The sequence below is a fragment of the Danio rerio genome, chromosome 11, assembly GCF_049306965.1.
Source record: "Danio rerio strain Tuebingen ecotype United States chromosome 11, GRCz12tu, whole genome shotgun sequence".
In the NCBI taxonomy this organism is placed as follows: Eukaryota; Metazoa; Chordata; class Actinopteri; order Cypriniformes; family Danionidae; genus Danio; species Danio rerio.
The window spans coordinates 20,531,316-20,553,827 of record NC_133186.1 but is presented as its reverse complement, the minus strand read 5'-3'; the positions used below and the strand labels follow the sequence as shown (position 1 = coordinate 20,553,827).

Here is a 22,512-nt window from a genome sequence, read left to right as displayed (position 1 = left end):
GGGAAAGTGTGGCAGGACTGTGATTGATTGCAGATGCATAAACAGGGCTCGAAATTAACTTTTTTACTTGGTAGCACACCAACTTCAAAAATTTAGGAGCACAAAAAAAAATTTAGGAGCACCAGAAAAAATTTAGGAGCACCCACCAAAAATGATTGAGCACCGCTGGAAATTGTATTTTAGGGACTTATTGTATTTTAAAACAACATCAATTAGGACTAACAAAAACCAGAAACAACTATAACTAATGCTGAGATTACATTGATATTTGTGTGCAATAATTCCAAAATGTGTATGTCTAATAATTCTAGAATATTAATGATGATGAAAATGACAATAAAAGTAACAATGAATTACATTTCTCATCATCATGCTGCCTTGAATGTGTTTGAATGTAAGTTATCTGCTATAAAAAGTCTGTTACTTTATGAAAAATAAATGTATAGTTTGCATCAAACAAAAATGAAGCATTGCAGTAAGAAATATTTATTTTGTACTGCTAAACAGCATATATATGCATGTCAGTTTAATAAATAATATTTCTGCTGCAAAACAAACAAAATATTCTAATAAAATATTAAATTCAAGGCTGAAAGCTGCAAAACAGTCATCAGTAACTAAATAAAAAAATATATATACACCTCAAGAAAGAATAGGCAAAAGAAAATAAGTAAAGTCTCACTTCTATTACTCTTTAAAAGTTTTGGTTTCAGAATGTTCCGTCTGAGCTGATTTTCATTTTTCTGTGTTTGTGGAAAAGCAGGCGAGTCAGCCGACCCCATTTATGAGCAGGTTGAGCACCGGCGCAATACTGCTGTTTGTTATGAGACGGAGACGCAGTTTCAGTGTAAACTTAGTAAAGGCGAGCTTATTTGGCGATGATACAGTATTAGATTTGACTTTTAGCGGACATTTGCGCTGAACACACAGTGAATGCAACACATCGAGATTCGGCCACCTTATCCGAAAAGCACATACTCGATTGATCTCAGCTGGCGGATCAATATTCACCACGTGTCATGATCGCTCTCATCTGTGCCTCAACTTTAGGTGGGGTTTGCACTTTGCAAACCTGTGTGCTTTAAGTTTTCACACTTTAGCCGTTTGCATTTCCCGTGGACATAAAAGCTCCCTCCCTGTCATCTAACAGTGGAAAGCCTTGAGTGATTGACAGCTAATATGAACCAATATAGCGGCAGGGAAGAGCGATTCAGCACGTTTTTAAAAAAAATCAAAACAGGTCGCACTAATGCGCCCAAATATTTTATGAGGTTGCATCGATTAATTTTTGGGCGCATATGCGACCAAAATGGTCGCAATTTTGAGCCCTGATAAAGAAAATTATATTTTTCATGCACAAGCCAATCAGAAAAAAATGTTTGGACTCATTTCTGGCCCCAAAGGACAGTGGGTAGGTTAAGGAAACACGTGAAACTCCTGAACTTTCAGCCAAACAGTGAGCTGTGTATAGATATTAATTATTATAATAGTCTAGTAATTACTCTTAAACATGAAAATGAAAAGTATTTATATAGAGTTAAATCTAATTATTAGAAAATAATACACTCCCAAGGTGATGTGACCAAAAACCTTAGCCACTTTGGTTCTTAAAAAGGAGAAGGAAAACATGAATATCTGCACCTCTCAACAATGTCTGTCAACAGCATCTCCATAATATTGAAAAACCTGGGACTGATTAATTAACAAGTCAGTTACTAAAGGTGTGTTTAAGTCATCTAAGATAAATCGTATTTACAAGTGGAATAGACATAAACATCACCACAAATTCATTATTATGAGTGGGAAACTCAACAATTTCTTTAACCTCAGAGTTTCTTAGTTGGAGGAGTTTCAAACATGATAGATTCACTTATAATGCATAGATCATTTATAATAGAGAATTTTAAATACAGAACCATTCGTTCATTTTTTCGGCCTTTCGGTTTAGTCCCTTTATTAATCTGGGGTCGCCACAGCAGAATGAACCACCAACTTATCCAGCATATGTTTCCAGCTGCAACCCATCTCTGGGAAACATCCATACACACTCATTCACACTCATACACTACGGACAATTTAGCCTACCTAATTCACCTGTACCGCATGTCTTTGGACTGTGGGGAAAGCCAGAGCATCCGGAGGAAACCCACAAAAATGCGGGGAGAATATGCAGACACCACACAAAAATGCCAACTGACCTAGCCGAGGCTCGAAACAGCGGCCTTCTTGCTGTGAGGCGACAGCACTACCTACTGCAACACCGCGTCGCCATTAGAGAACCATTATATATTTTATGAATTAGTAAGCAGACTTCATGGATGCAAGGTCTATTCTTGTGGGTTTTTAGTACACTGTTAGACCTTACCAGGCTTTTTTACAGTAGAACACTGGCAACACTGTTGCCAGCTACTCACTGTAAAAGTTTGGTTACGGTAAGTAACTGGCAACAGTGTTGCCAGTTAATTACTGAAACTGAACCATTACAGTGAGTGGCTGGCAACAGTGTTGCCAGTTGTTTACTGTAACCGAACCATTGCAGTGAGTAGCTGGCAACAGTGTTGCCAGTTAATTACTGTAATAGAGCAGTAGTGGTAACTAACTGGAAACTGTGTACAGTTAATTACTGTAGTGTTACAACTCACAGCATTATACTGCATACACAATAGTATGTCAAGGTCTTACTAAAATTAATTAGTATTCTTACCTGTTATTAATTCTTTAAATTAATTAAGTTGTAAACTCTGACAAACTTATTTTATTGTTTTGGCAGCAAACAAATATAAAACAGAAAATGTATAACAAAATTAAGAAATCAGCAGATATAAATATTATCTTACATATTACTGAGAGCCACAGGTCTGCACAGCAAGGCTGCAGTCAAACTAACGTTTAAGCATGCAAAATTCATATGTCATATGGCTCTGCGAAAAGGAGTGGGATTAAACAAAATATTTAGAGATTGAAAAAGCAAGCAACTGGTCCATAATTTTTGTTCAGAGAGGTCATGGTTTGATCCTTGATTAGTCTCAAGCAATCACATGATGTGATTTTGCAGTTCAGAGTTCTCCAAGCTTGAACTTTCCAATGCTGCAAACTGTAAAATTTGTCGCATTAGCATGCATTCCAGGTCTGCAGCATTCACATGCGTATGAATGGAAGTCTAAAGGGAGAAAAGTGCAGTGTGACCGGGACTTTAAGCTGTAACTCTAATTAAACACACCTGATCAAACTAATTAAGGCTTGTTAGAAATCTACAGGTAATGTTGAAGCAGGGTGGGAACTAAACTCTGCTGCCCTGCAGTTCTCCAGGAACTTGGAGTTTGACCCCCATGGTATATAGCAGGGGTGCTTAATCCTGTTCCTGGAGATCTACGTTCCTGCAGATTTCAGTTGCTACCCATATCAAACACACCTGCCTGTAATTATCACGTGTTGTTCAGGTCCTAATTAATTGGTTTAGGTGTGTTTGATATGGATAGCAACTGAAATCTGCAGGAAGGTAGATCTCCAGGAACAGGATTAAGCACCCCTGGTATATAGCATACTTTTAAAGCAACTGCTAACATTTATCACAATCACATATCCAATAAACACACACACACGCACACACACACAAAGTGCTGCAGGGAAATGTGTTACTCTCTCCTCAATGCTGACCATGCAAAAAAAAAAAAAAAAAAAAACTGAACAGCAAAAAACACAAAATAATTTCTTTAAATTTTAAAGTTTTAAATAATTAACAGCTCTGTCAAATCTCAAAAAGTTTAAAATAATTATAGAAAACAAAAATAAAGTTGGCAACACTGAAAAACCAAAGGATCCAATTTTTTATTGTTATAATTATCTCATGACAACAAACTTTTTTTATTGTTTCAAATATAAATTCATAGGTGGAAACACTGCTCTGAAAAATACTTAGCAACAAACTCACAACCTGGGACCGGACAGTGGAGCTTTTGTGTGTGGATGGTTATGTGTATCATGTTTTTGTGATTCCCTGTGATGATGTGCACATGTTACCTTACTGAGATGATGGAATTTAATTTTGGCTTAGTTGCCAGAAAGATACATACAACTGTTAGCATCTGTACATTATGGCAGTGTGCAATATCCAATAAATACATATACTTAAACAAAAGTAATGTAAGAAGTTATATGAGGAGAGGCTAACTAGCTAACAATGTAGCTTTCAAGTACACAGTTCAAGATAACAACAATATAACTTAAAACACAGCCTTATTTTATAAACCCTCAAAAACATTTGAACACATTTTACTTACTCATTGTAGATTCTTATTTAAAGCCTAAAACATATCAGACTCTACATCTGAATTGATAGACAGAGAATAGAGCACACTCAGCAGTAAACAAATCAAACACCTGGCTCTCTTAAAGGGCCGGCATTTTCTGAAAACTCTTTTTAACACCTTTGTGTTTAGAATAAGACGGACAGCCTGTGGGAGTGTGTGGTGATGCCTAAATCATTGTTTTTTACAGTTATTTACTGCACAATCTACAGAGTAACAGTGCAGTTATACTAATTAAACACACCTGATCAAACTAAATCTAAAGGTAGTGTGTTGAAGCAGGGCTGGAACTAAATTCTCCTAGGCTGTGGCCTTCCAGGAGTTTGACACCCCTGGTACATAGCATATTTTCAAAGCAACTGCCTACATTTATCACAGTTATGCACATATTGTTTAATAAAAACAATAAAAATATACTATAATATAAACTTCATCCATAGGAAAAAAAATAAATAATCTGATTCTCATGTCGTTCCAAATCTGTAGTAATAATAAAAAACACAACAAATATCATGATTTATACATTTATTTAGGAAAACCTTTATACTGTTAATGGCACTTTTACTTGCCAGTTTTCCAGACAAATTCATTGAGTCTCTGCAAAAATGTATGTGAGTGTTGTTTAAGATATATATATATATTTTTTTTTTAAATAACACATTTTTACTAGTTATTTAGCAAAATACTAATATTCAGTTGAAAGTGCAATTTAAAATCTTAACTATAGGTCAAACTAGGCAATTAAATTAGATTAATTATAGAAAAAGTAAACAAAGTTATAAAAATTATTGTGACAATTTCTTTGCTCTGTGTGAATATTTTTGCCTTTAAATGCATTTCGTCCATATCTTACACTTACCTTTTAATAAGCTCTGTGGCATTGGTTGACTCCTGATACTCAATGTTAAAAACATAAAAGGAACCAAAGAAAACACAGAGATAAAATAAATATAAAATAGGAACATAAAGCATTAGAGTAGATGGAGCAGTAATGGTTGAACAGTAATTCACCCTTTATTATCACAGTAAATATCTGTAATGGTACATAGAGTAAATTACTGTAATTTATTCTTTGCACTACAGAATTTCATACAAATCCTGCTCCTTTTACAGTAAAATACTGTTTCTTTTCATTACAGCTAAACACTGGCTATTTTACAGTTATTTACTGCATAATCTACAGTAAGGGTTAACAGTGTAGCAATTACAGTTACAAACCTTGCTTTTGTAACATCAATGCATTTGATGTCATTATTATGACTATAACGAATCAAAATTAGACAGATGTAACACTGGTAGCCTATTTTACTTAATTCCTAATAAAATTATATAAAAATTAAATACCTCAACATTTTGTTCAATGAATGTCTCAATGTCATTTTGACACAGTGTGACTTATTTTCTTTCTTTAAAGAGACCTATAAACATTCATATAGAGCAATGGGAGAAAAGAAGTCTGTCTTTTCTCATATGTTCTGAATGTTTTTGATGCTCACAGTGATGGGTGTGGGCCCCGCCTGGCTTTGGCCGGGTCCAGTTTGGTCTGATTTGGGCCTGGTGCCCGTGGCTCTCAGGTCATTGCCAGGTTATCCCAAGAGAGGACCCACCCAGCCAATGAGCCTCCATTCTGCTGTTTACAGGAAATGCAGGACAAGGGCGAGGGGACAGGGTCAGTGGGATGGGGTGGAGACAGGCAATACCGATCTCGCAGACTCCCCTGCGACCCAAACAACAAGGCGAGGTGTGGCAATCAGGAAAGCAAGGCTACCACAAAGATGTTGTTGTTGTCATCGTTCCCAGCTTTCTCCATGTCTTTCCTAATATTACAGTAAAGGCAGGGGCCAGTGTTTGACTTGAATAATATTTACAAAGTAAAAAGCAACAGATATTTGTCAGAAAACGGAATGTGAGGATTTTAATGATACCTTTTCCTCTATCTGTAATGTGTGATATATATGTATATACATATATGTGTATACATTTTTATCACAACTGGACAGATAAGCATAATGCTGTCCAAACGCTTGCACAACGAAAGTGAATTGTAGAGTTTTCACCATTTTGTGGAGGCATTACTATATGGATTTATTATCCATATAGTAATGGATAATAAATTGTTGTCTCGTGCTTGAGAGGTTTGTCCATCACAATGAACATGCTTCACTGGCCATTCAGAGAACTCTGAGCTTCTCAGAAAGATGGGGTCTTGTTGAAACTTGGATTTTTTTTTTTACTTTTAAGCTTTAGGTGTTCCTAGAATGAGTCTGTGATATTTCACCTAAAATACATCACAGATATGTTTGTTACATCTATATTACTTTATTCAAATCTCTGTTGTAATGTCCTGTTATATAGTCACAGGACTGCTGTACTGTAGAAAGCACTGTACTGTGGATTAGATTGAACCAAAGTTCTGACTCTGAAGAAAGGAATGGTATTTAAAGGTAAGTTTTAGTTTTTGGTGTGTCGGCAACACAGACTATATTTGGACACCATCTGCTGTTTTAGCTGAATCTGCTGAAAGCTGAATTGGTTGAAGATTTCATCAGTGAGAAAGAGTACTTAAACACAGAGTGTACACACAAGGTGGTCGTCTGTAGGTTGTGTGGTGCGAAAGGTGATGCCACATGCAGTCGGCTTTCCTCAGTGCTAGTTTTAGGCATCGGTTTTGCATGCCCCTAGAAATCACTTTTCTTGTAAAAGAGTTTTGGTTGAATTCCCTCCATCAACCCATGTATCACCCCTACCACACTCTCTATAACTGGTGTTGGGTGAACTGACATTTTCTGAATGCACTGAGGCCTTTTTTACTCATTCATTCATACTATGTCAGGCTGTAAACAAGTATTTCCATTAGTGATGGGTCATTTTTGAACAATTCATTCGTTTTGAACGAATCTTTTGTATGACTCAGGAACCACGAGTTCTCTCAGGGAGGTATTCATTCATTTGTGTATGACGCATTTGTGTAGGTCGAGCAGAAGATTAGTTCCTTTTTTGAATCTTTTATCGAGTTTTAGTCATTCGTTCATCACGTGAAAGACAAAAGCCAATCATATGCATTTAGAGCCGGAAAAAGATTTGATCCATTTGTTTCTCGAGTCTTTGGGTTTGAGTCATCTCTCTTTACATGCTGTCATGTGAAAACTCAAAAAGTGAACTAATCTTGGCTCCTTTCGGCTCAAACTGTGTGCATTGGTTAAGCTTTTATGGGACCTTTTATGTGACCTTTCTTTTTTGACAGAAAGGGTGAGCTGACATAATCATAGGTTAAAGACCAGGGAAACAATAAATGATTATATTCTCTTTCTTATAGCATTCTAGTTATAACCTGTTTGTAGAGTGATTAACATTTGGTATAGTCGTAGATGAGTTTGGAAGCAACTCGTACCATTTTATTAATATTTTGGCAAATTAAACGAAATGCCACAAAAAAGTTTGTTCATCTCACTGATCAAGACTCAAAGGTCCGAGTCAGTAAAATAATCCGAACTTCCCATCACTAATTTCCATAGATTAGATTAGATTAAATTAAATGAGATTAGAATAGGTGAAATTTTATTGTCATTACCTAACCAGAGTGCAAATATAAGTAGGAAGTGCAGCAAGAATAAATACGATACATTTGTTACAATATACAGATATCGTGGATATGAAAAACGGTTATGAAAAATGGAAATGAAAAGGTTATACAAGCATGATAAGATATACTATATAGATGTACGTACTATGGACATATTATACAGTTTAAATTAGGTATTAGATTTATCTGTTAGATGTATGCAGAAAAACCTAACATAATTTGCAGATGGATATGATTACATACATTTGATTAGATCAATAATTGTACAGTCAAGGGGTAAAGTTACATATAATAGTGCAATGGGAAGTTTGCAAATTGGATCAAAAAAAGTGCATGGAAAATTGATTTTTGCAAATAAACTTCTGCTCCCCACCTACTTTTGCATAACAGGGTGGAGCTTGTGCCTCAGCCACAATGGGGACAAACAATACAACAGCATTAAAAATATTTTTCAAGTTTAAACTATTGATGATGATTTTTTTTTTTCTTATTGACATGAGTACACTGACATGTATCTGCAAAAAGTTATGTAAAAATCAGACAGAATCTTTATGTAATGTTGGTAATGGTCAGTGAATGTATATTAGAAACAGCATCTCTTGGACACGAATATAACACACTACTAATGCAACTCAAATGTCCTTCTTCACTCTTAGACATGTATTTTTGGATTTTGTGATCTGTACATGAAAAAGTACAATATCCAAGGCATTTCAGAGTATTCAGAAATATTGAGGATATTTGAGGAGTAATTTACTGTAGGATACATACTTTTGAAATGCACATTGTGCTTTGTAAGGGCTCAGAAATGGTTTACAAAAGGTGCAGCATAAAGGTTTTGCACACTGAAGTCTGAATTTTTTGTATGTGTTTTTTTCGGGTTCATAATACAAAATTTGTCATATAAACAAACCCTGCACACTGAGTCCGATGCATATTAATTATTTAATCACAAAAAAAAACGCAAAACATTTTGGAATCAGTTCTAGCAAATCTCTCTACTCTCCAAAGTAGAAAAAGAAAGAGAAATAGGCACCATATTGTGTTCATCCAATACTGCATAGAGAGGAACACTCAAAAATAAATATTTATATTTATTTTTATATAATAAGACCACATTCTGTCTTATTTTGTGCACTGTTTGTCATAAAGTTATCTGTGGCTCAAATGACTGCATTTTGTATTTAGCTTTTTGCGTGATCGGTGGCTCTGAACTGTGAAAACACCGCTCAAATGGCTTTTTTGGATACAAAAACGGGAAAAAAATCGAACTCGGTTTTGACGGACGAAAGTTGCAGAGGCAGTGTGCAATAACCTTAAGACAGAAACTTGCTATGCTTGCCCTGATGCCAAGTACTTCTGATTGATCCATTGCTTTGGAGCTGACACCAAGTGGTGTTGTGTGTAAAACTTAAAGTTCTTTTAACTTGACATCTTAACTTTGGCATCTAAAAATACAGTGCTCATGTGTGTGCATATTAATACAAATTAGCCACTACCTCAAAAACTTAGGAATTGCTTTGAGATTGCATAAAAAAAATTGCATTCTGTGTGAATGAGCCCTAACTTCGCACATCTTTTTTCATTCTCAAAAAGCAACACTATGCATTAGGAGAGGTGGAAAGTATAAAAATCATAATGATACTCAATGTTAACATATTTTAGTACATCCAGTTAAAATATAATGATCTTTAAAAATAGCATGATATATGATTTATTGGAATGAACAAGTCTTGAAAAGATGACAAAATGAAAAACACCCCCCTTTGAAAAAATGATGTGAATATTAACACCATCAAACTAAAACCAAGCAAAAATGTCTCTGGTAAACCAGCTCACGTGCTGCTCGTCACTCTCTCCTCATCTGCATTCAAATACGTTTTGCTAAATGAAGTCTGGTAATGAAGTCATCTCAGTGATGCTTATCTTCTATAATAGCACTATTACACCAATTCACACAGAGAAAGACTCGGGTTTCTAATGTATATTTTATTATCAAGAGTTTAAATCAATTGAATTACATATAACAAGCCTCAGGGAAGCGTCAGGAAGTAGGACATATAGCTGCGTTATAGGAAATCATTGCACTCTCAGTCTAATTTTCAGCAGTAAATTCAGCTCATGGGTACCTTTAACCAAACAGCTTAAAGAAGTTCATAATTGCTTCTCATAAATGCTAATGTTGAAATGTCAAGAGGATTGGGCAAATTGTCACTTTTGGCCAGTAGAAAAGGCAATAGATTTTCAACAGTGAGATGACATGGAAAGAATTTTCCAATGCCTTTTTTATTTGTTAAATGGATATTGTTCTGTATTATATATGTATATATATATATATATATATATATATATATATATATATATATATATATATATATATATATATATATATATATATATATATATATATATATATATAATATACAGAACAATTTCTTCTCTTAATTTCTATTTCTACTCTCTATTTCTATTTATTAGACATTTTTGTATTATTTTACCAGGTATACAGAAAATACCATATCATTCTGTTGTGACAATCCCTTCAGCACATTTCAAAACACGCAAATCAAAATTCAATATGATATCCAGATGCATTGGTAGAAGAATGATTTCATTTTATTTAATGAAATTGGAAAGCAACATATGGGCAATGCCAGAGTGCATTTATATGAAGGTTTTTCAGATAAAGAAGCAGCTTGTTTTGTCTCATGCTAGCTCTCGTGCCGCTTTCAGTGAAAATGGAGTCCTCAGCTGGTGAGATCACTAAAGATTGTAGTGACGTTCTGCCAGAAGGCTCCTATGTGCTTCATCTGGGTCTTCGAAATGAACTGTCACCCAGTTCAGCTGCTTATGAGCAATGAGCAATATCCACATCCACCTTCAGAGTGTGTGTTTGTGCTTTGGAAAAAAGAGTTCTGTCGTTGAGTAGTATTACAAACTTATGACAATATGCACACACACTACATTTTTAATGCAAAGAGATTTTTGATGACAGCAGCTCTAGATAAGTGTAAATGTATCTTAATGTCCCCTTTACAGTATATAATCAGCTTCATTGTGAATATTTGCATATCTTCAGGGTTGTATCTTCTTTTTTTCGCTTTAAGTGCTCACCGCAGGATCACCAAGCCAGCCCTTCTTGACTAACCGTAAACGTCCTCGCAATCTGGCCCCAGCCATCCGTGTTACTACTGTAAGGACGAGCAGGGGAGGAAAAAAACAAATTATTCTCACCAGGTCTTGTTTAAATGAAGAGGGGGAATTTGTTTCTCCTTGGCAGAGGGTAATTTCTGCTCCACTGGACACCAAAGTGCCCTCTAATACAAAACTTGCTGTTTTGAGACATATTTGATATGGAGGACTTTCTGTGGCTCTGTTACAGTGATGATTGTGGAGTTATTAACATCAGAGATTAAATGTTACACAATTTCAGCATAGAATGAAGGGTGGGATTTAAAGACTGTATATTAAAGTTTTAGAGCATGAGCCCTCAAGAGTGGATTTTTAAAATTGGTGCTTATCTCCATTTAGAGTTGTAGTTGCATTACAAAAAATGCAGTACAGACATGTAAACGCCTTAATCAAACTATTATTAGTCATGTAGAACTTTTCGCTGCATTTTGCAACAGGATATTTCATACACAGATGGATTTGACACTATTCTCTGCACTCTGCACCAAGTTAGCAAAGGACCACAGACAGATACACTTTAAAATGTGGAGGTTTTTATTCTCTCATTTGGCATGCGATATCAAATTCCTTTCAAACAATAGTCTTCCACAAGTGCTTAATTCATACATACATTCAATACCTCAATACCTCAATACCCCAGTTTGTCATGGGGGCATGAATGAAATGTTCCTGCATGAAAGTGAAACTACCAAACAGCAATTAAAGTCAAAAAATTAAAAATTAAACGTCCAAAATTACATGTGGATAGAAATGTGGATAGCGTGGTGACGCAATAGCGTTAATCAAACTACAGTATCGATTACTGATGTCCATGTAAACGTAGTCAGTGTTAATTTCATAATAATGGCGAAAAATGTTTGCAGCCTAGGTTGACACAAACAGACACTTGACAGGTCCTCTGGCTAGTAATGTGACTGAAATATGTGAATGAATGAACAGTGGGTTACTGTTTAAGAAAAAAGACAAGGCTAAAGTGTAGTCAAGATGATTAAAACCAGCATTAATTTTTGTCATTATCCTTTGCTTTTTACTGTTTATTTGTTAGATAAGAGGATCACTTGTTTTCAGTCATGTTACTGGCACAGCAGATCTATCAAATTTCTGTTTTGTGATAGGCCATTTTCATTAACAGAATTAACACTGCAATATAATGAAATAACTCTCTGTTTTTTGTTTGTTCAATTATTTTCAGTGCCTACACTGAGCCATTTCCTGTTTGTCCTGTGTCTGCAACTGTGTCCAATGAGGAAGATCATGGACGCACATCTGAGGAAGAGGATGGTTGTGGAGACCACTGTCATGATCGACAGGTCAGTTGACTGTTTAATAATGTCTTTTGTAAATTTCTTTTGAATAAAATGTCCTTAATAAAAAGCGCTTGCTAGTATGCAGTGCTATATAGTACATACTCTGCATTCTAAAATGCACTGCAAACAAAATTTGGGTGAGATTCATTAACTGAGTTTGTTAAAATTTTGAAATAGACAGTTTAAAACAACCCAGTATTTTTTGAGAAAGACATACCTAATCCTACAGGGCTCTACATTTGTATTTTATTTTATTTTTATTTTATTTTATTTTATTTTATTTTATTTTATTTTATTTTATTTTATTTTATTTTATTTTATTTTATTTTATTTTATTTTATTTTATTTTATTTTATTTTATTTTGAAATGACTTAAATATTTAAGGCATCAGCTCTTTTATTATAGTAAACATTAAATAAAACTGATAATGTTACATAAATATAAGGGAATGTCCCAGTGTTCCCTATGGCCAGTTATTCCACCCTTCTTCAAAATATCTTTCTTTGTGTACAGAAAAAGAAAAAAATCAAACAGCTTTTTAACAATTGAAGGGTGCGTAAATGATGGTGGTATTTTCCTATATAAAATCATAATTTTCAAAAAACTTTCATAATACCTTTCATTTATCAGTGTAGTATTTACATTTTACAGTTAATCTACAGAATTTTACTTTTATTTTATAACATTCCCTAATACCGTTAACAGAGTAATCAACATCTGTGTATGCTAAAACGGATAAAAACAAGGACCCTCCCTGTTGTAGAAAAATTCCCTATGTGTGCATTTTTGTGAGCTCCAGGTTCATGTGCGTCTACTGGCAATGAGTTTAGCTCTGCAATGAAAGCTGGACCCCACCTCTTCCCTCTGCCACTGTAATATCAGCCGGGGCCCCGGCCTTGTGACGCCTGCTTCCTTGTTTTCTTCTTCTTTAAAAAGAAAAGAATATCTGGGAGTAACCTGTCCCAGCCTCATTCCACCACAACAACAAACTGGGAAAAAAACATCTACACTTAAAAAAAATCATTTTAATGTGGATTTTCATACATGTGTAATAATTACTCCACCACCCCCCCCCCCCCCCCCCACACACACACTTTTTTTTTTTTTTACTCTTTATGGATATGTTGCTCATCCGCACCAAGTCATGTTATTCTAAATGCTCATCTTATAGTCTCACGCAGACAGCTGTGATTAGCTTGCAAATCAATGGTGGATTTGTGCTTGCCATGAACACAGACTCTCATCCATAATGCAGCTGTGTTTAAAGTGGCACGTCCAGGAAAGCTTTCTCGTTTACATTATGCTGTAATGAAATAATCAGTCTTTTTTTTTTACTATGTTAGATGAGAAATTAAATCAGACTGTCCATTCTTCTGCCAACATATTGTATTTATATATTAATATCATTGATTTATTTGACTTTATAAAGTTCTAAATGTGTTTAACAATGCACTCATTTTGATAGCTTGTGCAAACACAGGTGCTTGACCAAGCCAGGCTCATCGAAAATATATGACTTGAAATTATGCTGGACTTTTCTTTTGAAATGCTCAAAAGAGGGTGTTGCTTGTTGTATGAAAAACCTTTGCCAGATGATACTCTTAACCTAACCAATTGTTAACAAAAGCAAACCTGACACAGCTGTGCATATACTCTGTTTGCTATGTTGAAATTAAAAGTTATAATGTTCAAAATAATATTAATATTATAAAATTAGTATCTTGCACAGACTAATAGTTTCACTTCATTAGAGTTCCATGTATTATACAGAGTAACTGTATTGGTATGGATTAAGTTTTCCCTGTGAATGTTTTTTTTTTTACTTTTAAAGTGCTGTTGAGTTTAATTAAGTTAAATTTGATTAATTGCTAATAAGCACATTTTTAACAACAAAAAAGGTCTGAGGTTATGAACAGCAAATTAAAATTTTTGGTAAAGTGTCTCTTTATTCCAATTTTCTATATGAGTATACCTCTTTTAAACAAAGAAAAAAAAAGAAAGTACACTTTTAGTCTACTTTTAACATATTTATCCTAAATATATTTCAGATACTTCTCAGAAATACATTTAAATTGCACTTAAGTAACCTATAATTAACTTAAACAGACAGAAAAGTGCTAGAAAATTCTCAAATTCTCAGTATGGGACACCATACTTGGCCAGATCATGACATTATTTCCTTCCTTCACAAACAAGTATTTATGACAAGTATTACAAACCACAAGTATACTCATAAGATCACTTGTGGTACAATGAAAAACTTGTGCAAGACAAACCGCTGTGTAATGCTACATGGGGTAAACAAGACTCAGCCTTGTGTATGAAAAAGTAAGTGGTTTAAATAGTCCTGATAATCAATGATCATGAGTTTCAGCTGTGTGTGTGTGTGTGTGTCTGCCTATCCAAATGACTATCAGCTGTGGAGTGATGCGTGCAAAGAGTTCTGGGAGTTGTAGTTCGGTTCAGTGGCTGAATTGTAGTTCTCCAGTGATCTGCAGCTGCTTGTAATACACTTGGGCCTGATTTAAAACCAGATTAGACACAGATTAGACTGAGATTAAATCAGTATTCAAGTATTTATTTATTTTATTTATTTGGAAGGGAAAGCATTGCTTTATGTTTTATAATAAAATGCTGCACAATACACAGTGTGTACTTGAACTTTAAAAACTGGGTCTCTCTTTTATTTCTCATTTTTCTTTTCTGTCTCTCTCAGATTGATGGCCGATCAAGAGCCTACTATGTTGCCAAAGACCTGGTGGACTCAGAAAGAGAGTAAGTGTTCATCTCTGTCTGGATTGAAACACATTTCAGATAAAGTCCAATTGTTTGTCCTTTAGGGATCTTCTTCATCCTGTCCCTGTGCACATCTTTATCATTGTCTAGTCTTGTTCATTCAACGGCTCCTCTGATACTTGAGCTGACAGCCTATTACTGCACTGTCTGCCTAAAGATATTTCATTTGAGCAGCGCCTCAATGAGTCATTAAGCGTGTCGATTTATTAAATGTGATCTAGTATCTAAGCAAGCCTGCTGTTCCCTCTAAGCCCTTCAAATGCATTTGTTATGAATCTCAGCTGGCTTCATAAATCAGCTGTCTAAATGTTGGTATCACTTGAATGATCATGGATATGTGTGCTTGACATTTTGACAGGTCTTTTTGTTTTGTTTTTAAGACCTAAACTGATTGTTTTTATGTCAAATCGAGTAATGTTACTTGTTTTTATTAATTCACAGACACGTGAAGGCTCTGAAGGTTCTTCAAGAGGTATGTTAGTTTTTTAAATATATATTTTGATTCATATTCATACACTGTGTAAAAAGAAATAAAGGGAACATTTTGAATTACATTCTGCTGTTTAAGTGTTTTTAGCTGTGCTTTATTTTTGAGCAGTGTTTTTAATAATCTAATGTTTTAAAATGTAAAAAAAAACAAGGTCAAAAGTGACAATCAAGGCATTTATAAGGTTACAAACGCTTTAATTTTATTTGTTTTTCCCTTGTCTTCAGAAAATTCTAAGAAGTATCTATTGTTTAACACAGAAATATTATGCAGCACAACAGTTTTCAAGAACGATTATAAAAGTTTGAGCTGTAAATAAATAATTTATAAAGGAATCACGAGGCAATGAAGTTGTGGTTGCTGAAATTTCAGCTTATTTATCACAAAAATAAATTATATCTGAAAATATATTCAAATTGAAAACAGTTATTTTACATTTTATTATTTTCACAATATTAAAATTGCTTAGATTTTGAACAAATAAATGCATTTTTCCCAGGCATTAAAGAAAAAGATAAAAAATGTCAGCATATTATTTAAAAAATCTCATAAGCCCCAAACCCCTAAAAGACTGTGTATGTTTAGCATCAGTTGCAAATAATGAAATTAAGTTTTTTTGTTGAAAAGTCATTGTGTTCTTGAATCTTCAAAATAAAGGTCTGTATAGGAATCTGTAGGCATAATGTATCAGTACCGAGACCTCTGTGTGTTCTGCCAGTGTACAGTAAAGACATCACAACATTTTTAAAATAATCCTCAGCCTTGTATGTTTCTACAGTTCAGTATGCAGGTCATCTGTTTCGCTCATGATGGAACAAGTGCAACTTTACAGCGAGAACCATTGTTACTGTTGCTCAAGCTTACACAAGCATGAATGATATCTAAAGTTATGCTTAGTCAAAAGAGACAGAATGCTAATTCTAAGCAATCAGGCCTAACAGACTAAAGCTGATTTATACTTCTGTGTCAATCGCATGTGTATGGTCTGGTGCAGCCTTCGCATGATCGCATAGCCCTCGCCGAGGCTGACGGCGATGCTGGCGTGCACCTTTCAAAAAATGTAACTACATGTCTCAACAAAGCGTAGCACAAGCACTGTGATTGGTCAGCTTGGTAGCTGTGACCAGTGTGGGTTGAACCGAGAGCCAACAAACCCGTTGGAGTGAGTGTTTACAAGTGTCAAGTCCTGTGAAGGAGTCCCCTAGATGGAAACTGTTGTTTTGTGTATACATTAAAAGTTGTTGCTCTTCCGCCTTTTCCCGCCTCTGAATAAGCGAGTTTTAGTTACTTGTATATTAAGGAAGCGTTCAGAAAAAAAGAAAACGCCCGCTAAGAAACACGACACAGAGGAACAATTAAACCTACTGCCAGCTAGAGTTTCAGAAGTGTTATTGCAGAGCAACACAAACAGCACGCTGAAGTATAAATGCACGGCAACGCAAAAGGCAGGAGCTGTATAAATCGGCTATAACCTGGCATGTTTTGCATTTAAATTAATGTTCTTTTCCCTTTTGATGCTGCTTGCTGGAGCATAACACATCTAGAGCTACTTCACGGGACTCAACACTTGTAAACACTCGCTCCAATGGGTTTGTTATGACATGTAGTTACATTTTTTGAGAGGGGTGTGTCAGCTATGGCGTCAGTCATGGCGAGGGCTATGCAACTGCGTAAAGGCTACATGTGCGCTTGATGCAAAAGTATAAATCAGCCTTTAAAAACACATACTAAAAAAGCATTAGTTCAAAGAGTTTAGGCAAAAGTTACAGATGCATATTTCATATAAGAATTCAAAGGCCCCTTAAAAATGCTCCAAAAATTAGACCTATGCTGTTACTCTACCTGTGTCACTTCAGGCAGTTGTACATGCACATACATTTACACATACATTGGGACACACACTCACACACACGCACTCTCGGGGTGGGGGATTAGAAAACCTTTATCAGTGTTGTTTCAGTAACTGAGACTTCCTGGCCTTGACAACCTTGTCTTGAAAAAGTCAGCCTGTAAGTGACGCAGTACCTACGCACCAAACCTTTGTTTTGGGTATCTTCTCATGAGCCTCGCCACTTATAAACATAATAATTTTGGTAATTAGTCCCAAATAACTTGTCAAGGTGAGTACACTGACTTATCTCTACTCTTTTTTTTCTGTACTTACAGTTATCTGTTTAGCAGACACTGTTATCCCAAAGACTTACAAATGAGGGATACATTGAGGAATTTATCATAGACATGCTTTTGTTTTGTTCAATTTACATTTTTTTTGCAATTTGAAATATTTTTATAATTGTCTAAATTGTTAGTTTTTGATTAAGATTTAGTAATTTTTAATACAATACATGCTAACAGTGCAATTTATGTATCGAATATTTTATTTAACTACAATAAACCTGCTTATTACACAGACACACAAAAGATATATTGAAGAATGTTTTTGTACACCGATCAATGATTAAATTTCTAATTGTAGCTCTCGTATCAAATCACATTTACAAAAGTTATTTCATGTAGATAGAAGTAAAGTAGATAAAATATAGACGAGATAATATTCCATTGTCTTTCTTTTGGAAAGTAAAGTTTACTTAAAGTCAATACCTTTAAAGGAATTAGTCGACTTTACTTAAAAAAGTAAGTAAACTCGATACTTTTATAGCTATTAGTTGACTTTACTTAAAAAAATGTACTAAACCTGATGTTTTTTCAAAGCAGTTAGTCGACTTTACTTAAAAAAGTAAGTAAACTTAATACTTTAAAAGCAATTAGTTAACTTTATTTAAAAATAGTGACTAAACCCGATGCCTTTAAAGCAATTTGTCGACTTAAAGTAAACTCGATACTTTTAAAGCAATTAGTTGGCTTTACTTAAAAAAGTGACTAAAGCCTATTCTTTTAAAGCAATCAGCCGACTTTACTTTAAAAAGTAAGTAAACTTGATACTTTTATGGCAATTAGTTGACTTTAAAAAAGTGACTTAACCTGATGCATTTTCAAAGCAGTTGATCGAGTTTATAAAAAAGTGACTATACCTGATGCTTTTAAAGCAATTAGTCAACTTAAAGTAAACTAAATACTTTTGTAGCAATTAGTCTACTTTACTTAAAAAAGTGACTAAACCTGATGCTTTTAAAGCAATTAGTTGACTTTGCTTAAAAAAGATGGTAAACTCGATACTTTTAAAGTTGCTCAAAAAAAAAAAAAATAACAACAAGAAATAATTTTAATATATGAAAAAATAAGTTTAGGTGCTTGTACACCCTTTTCACCTTTGACCCACATACAATGAATGTCAATGAAGTCAAAAGACTGAAGTCATAACATTCTAACATCTTGACTTTTATTGTTTGGGAACAAGAAAGCATTGCATGAACATTTTTCAAAATAAATGGTGACTAAATTTGAATTTTTGGGTGAAAGGATTGCGTTTATTTTATTATAAAATAGAAAATTAAATGGATTTCATTGACACATTAGTTGTAATTGCTTCTTATCCACCTTATTTTGTAATGTGGAAAAATTTGTTAATTTCTATTTCCTCTAAGCTCTTGGCTATGGGTAACAAAGGAATAACAAAAAATGGTAGTAAAAACTACTTGCGCTATACAAACCAATAGGTTCATGACTATACATAACAATAATATAATAAATAAGAAAGAAATAAAGTAAATAATATAAGAAAGTACAAGTTTGCAACAACAAGCTTCATAACAAAAACAATTTTGTACAGCTAAAAATCAATGGAAGTCAATGAGTGCAGAAGTCTCGATACATTTTAGTTCAATGGCCATGCCCACTCTTATGTGAAATATTAGGTGGATACAATAGCGAAGTCCACTGTTTATCTGGAAACACTGGACTGTTTCACTCAGATTTGCACTGTGATGTACTGCGTTCAATACAAGTTATCATTTGTTTTCATTAGCTCTCCCACTCTGACAGCCAAAGTGTCTTTCTAACCTCGTTCCCTTGGGCCTACATGTGTGTGTATTTGTGCATAGCTTGCAGAGTCTGCGTGAATGATGGAATTAGCTAGAAAAAACCTATAACCTATTGTTTTAAACATTGTCCTCTAGACTTCGACCTCGTAACTAAATTTAGCGCTTTTGTTTTCATGATTAATACAGTATGTATTCCAATTATCAAGTCGAGGCGGGGCTGAAGGAGCAATTTAACATGATCCAGAGGGAACTGAAGTTTTTCATACAGTACGGCACACCTCATGTAAATTACTACACTTCATATTCACCATTTTAATTGCCTCATTTGAATAAAATAAGCCATAGTCAATACAATCGCTGTCCTATTAGCGACTAAAGAATGCTAATCATATACATGGCCCTGTGCATATGCTGTATTGTGTTACAATAGGACCGCAATTATAGTTCCCCTTATTCGTACATAATGCTGCAGATTTGCATTGAACAGGATAAGCGGGAGGGATCGTGAACCGAGCCAAATGAATAGGCACATCAGAAAGTGCTGCAGTAGTATTTCATGTCTAGCGTTCGTTTGGGAGAACGTTCAGTTTGATATTGATGTGCTATAAATATTTATACTGCATTTAACAATTAGTGGGTATGTGGAAAAGATAAAGATGTCATTAATCACTCTCTCTGTGCTGCGCAGAATTATAATGAGCTGGAGGATCTGAGTCACCTTGATTTTCTGTCCACCACCATTAAATCAGTGTTTGGCTGCTGTCAACTGTGACTTTGATGGTGTTTCTACCCCACTGTTGCATGGGAATTTGTGCAGTTCATGTTAAATACATTTTATATGAAAAATGCAAGGTTCCACACAATTGTTTCATGTTGTCTCAACACAAATTGATTAGGTTAATATAACAAATTTAAGTGGATTGAACATAAAACAATTAAGTTTCCCCCCAAAATTAACAAAAATAAATAAATAAATAATTGGATTCCTAGCAAACAAATTTTTTTAATAGGCATCTAATAGACATCAAAATGTTGACAGCTTGGCTAAAACAAGGCTAAACTTGGGTTGTCAATAAAAATCGAATAGACATCTAAGAATAGCCCAAAACTAGACCAGTCGTCAAATAGACAGATTAGATAGACTTCATATGTGTAGTCATTCATTCCTGTTTATTTGATGACTAGTTTTGGCCTACTATTAGACATCTATTAGTTTTTCATTGACAGCCCAAGTTTTGCCTTGGCTAGCCAAGATGACCATGTTTAGACGTCTATTAGACATCTTTTAAAAACAAAAAAAATGCTTGCTGGGTTGTTTTAGCAAATTTAAAATAAATAGTTTGAAAAAGCAGCCAAAAATGTTTTTCCCCTATAAAGTAAACCAAGCAAAACAGTTCATTACCTTACAGCAGGGCTATTCAATTAGTTTGTCATGGGGGTCAGTTCTTAAAATGCATCCCAAATGAGGGGCCGGAGAGATGTGACTTGCAATATTAGTGATGACACAACAGCAATATAAGAGCCTGTATGCTGTATTTTTGCTCCTAAAGACACAACGTTGGCTTTTTCTACATTAAAACATTAAAAGGTGGTATTTTGAAACTACATAACATCACTGCGTTGAACAATAGGCTTTATTTTACAAACATATTCAAATGTTGTATTTCAATGCACAACAAAATCAGTGTATTGCCCAAGTAGGTTTCTTTTACAATTAGGGATGCAACGATTATAAATTTTGGTTGTGCGATTATAGTATACACTACTAGTATAGAAAATCACAAGAAAACTGCTTACAATTTAAAGTGTTTTTTATTGCTGCTCAGTAACCAAATACAGCACAAAATATTAATAAAAACGAACAATGGTCCATTTCTCTCTTTGGACTTAAAAATAAATGTAAATGTTTTTGATTTAAACATGAGTGATTATTTTACAATTAAAATAAATGACAGAACAATGAATAAATAAATTAAAATTAGAATAAATAAAAAATAGCATTTATCTAATGTTAATATAAGCTATATATTAGCTAAGAATTTAAATGAACGCTCCCAATATGCGTACGTCTCCATTGGTAATAATGAATTTAAACAAGTTGATGTGGTCAAGATTACCTGCTGAAGTTCTGACTGGATTCAAATGACTTTATACGTATCCTGTATCTAAAATCGCCCTAACCTTTATTCACTATACCCTACATTGGTCCATAAATATAGTCCATTTAAAGGAGTGAATGAAAATTAGTGAGTGATCTGAGAGGTCCAGAAGGATCCAGAAGGATGCCGTTTGTGCTTTGCTAGTTGATAAATCCCTCAGATGAATCAGATTTTGTCTTCTTGGTCAGAAACACTTAGTAAGCTGATTTCTGGTATGTATACAATTGTTACTTTAACAATTAAATAATAATTTATTTCGAAATGTACATTGGTGGTGACTTAGTCTAAAAACAAATTCCAAAGACATGTAGTATAGGTGAATTGTATAAAATTAATTAGCCGTAGTGTATGAGTGTGTGCATATGAGAGTGTTTGGGTGTTCCCTGGTACTGGGTTGCAGTTGGAAGGGCATCTGCTGTGTAAAACATATGCTGGATGAGTTGTCGGTTCATTCCACTGTGACGACCTCTGATGAATAAAAGGACTAAGCCGAAGGAAAATGAATGAATGAATGAATCAATGTACATTGATAAGGTTCTGCTGTGGGTAACAAATTAATTTGGCATGCAAACTCTCACCGTCTGTTACGGGTATTCTCTAGCCATTGAGTGTATATTGGTTGTTTACTCTTTACTGCTGTGCATTTTGGAATTAAGTACACTGCAGAACGTCCACTATGGTTTTGGACACTATCAAGTAGTGCAGGGGTTCTCAAACTTTTCAGCTCGCGACCCCTAAA

General features: G+C 34.5%; 1 protein-coding gene across 4 annotated transcripts in view; it reads left to right on the top strand.

The window, feature by feature from the left end:
• fgd5a (FYVE, RhoGEF and PH domain containing 5a) overlaps positions 1-22,512 on the top strand; it is a 71,967-nt gene that overhangs the window by 7,448 nt on the left and 42,007 nt on the right. For all 4 annotated transcript variants that reach the window (XR_012387127.1, XR_012387128.1, XM_021479796.3 and 1 more), the window contains exons 3-5: positions 12,275-12,392; positions 15,107-15,165; positions 15,628-15,658. Coding sequence is in view for 2 of the 4 variants with exons in the window: in XM_021479796.3 (XP_021335471.1) it covers positions 12,275-12,392; positions 15,107-15,165; positions 15,628-15,658 (208 nt within the window). In the remaining 2 variants the exon portion in view is untranslated. The remainder of the gene's footprint in view (positions 1-12,274; positions 12,393-15,106; positions 15,166-15,627; positions 15,659-22,512) is intronic.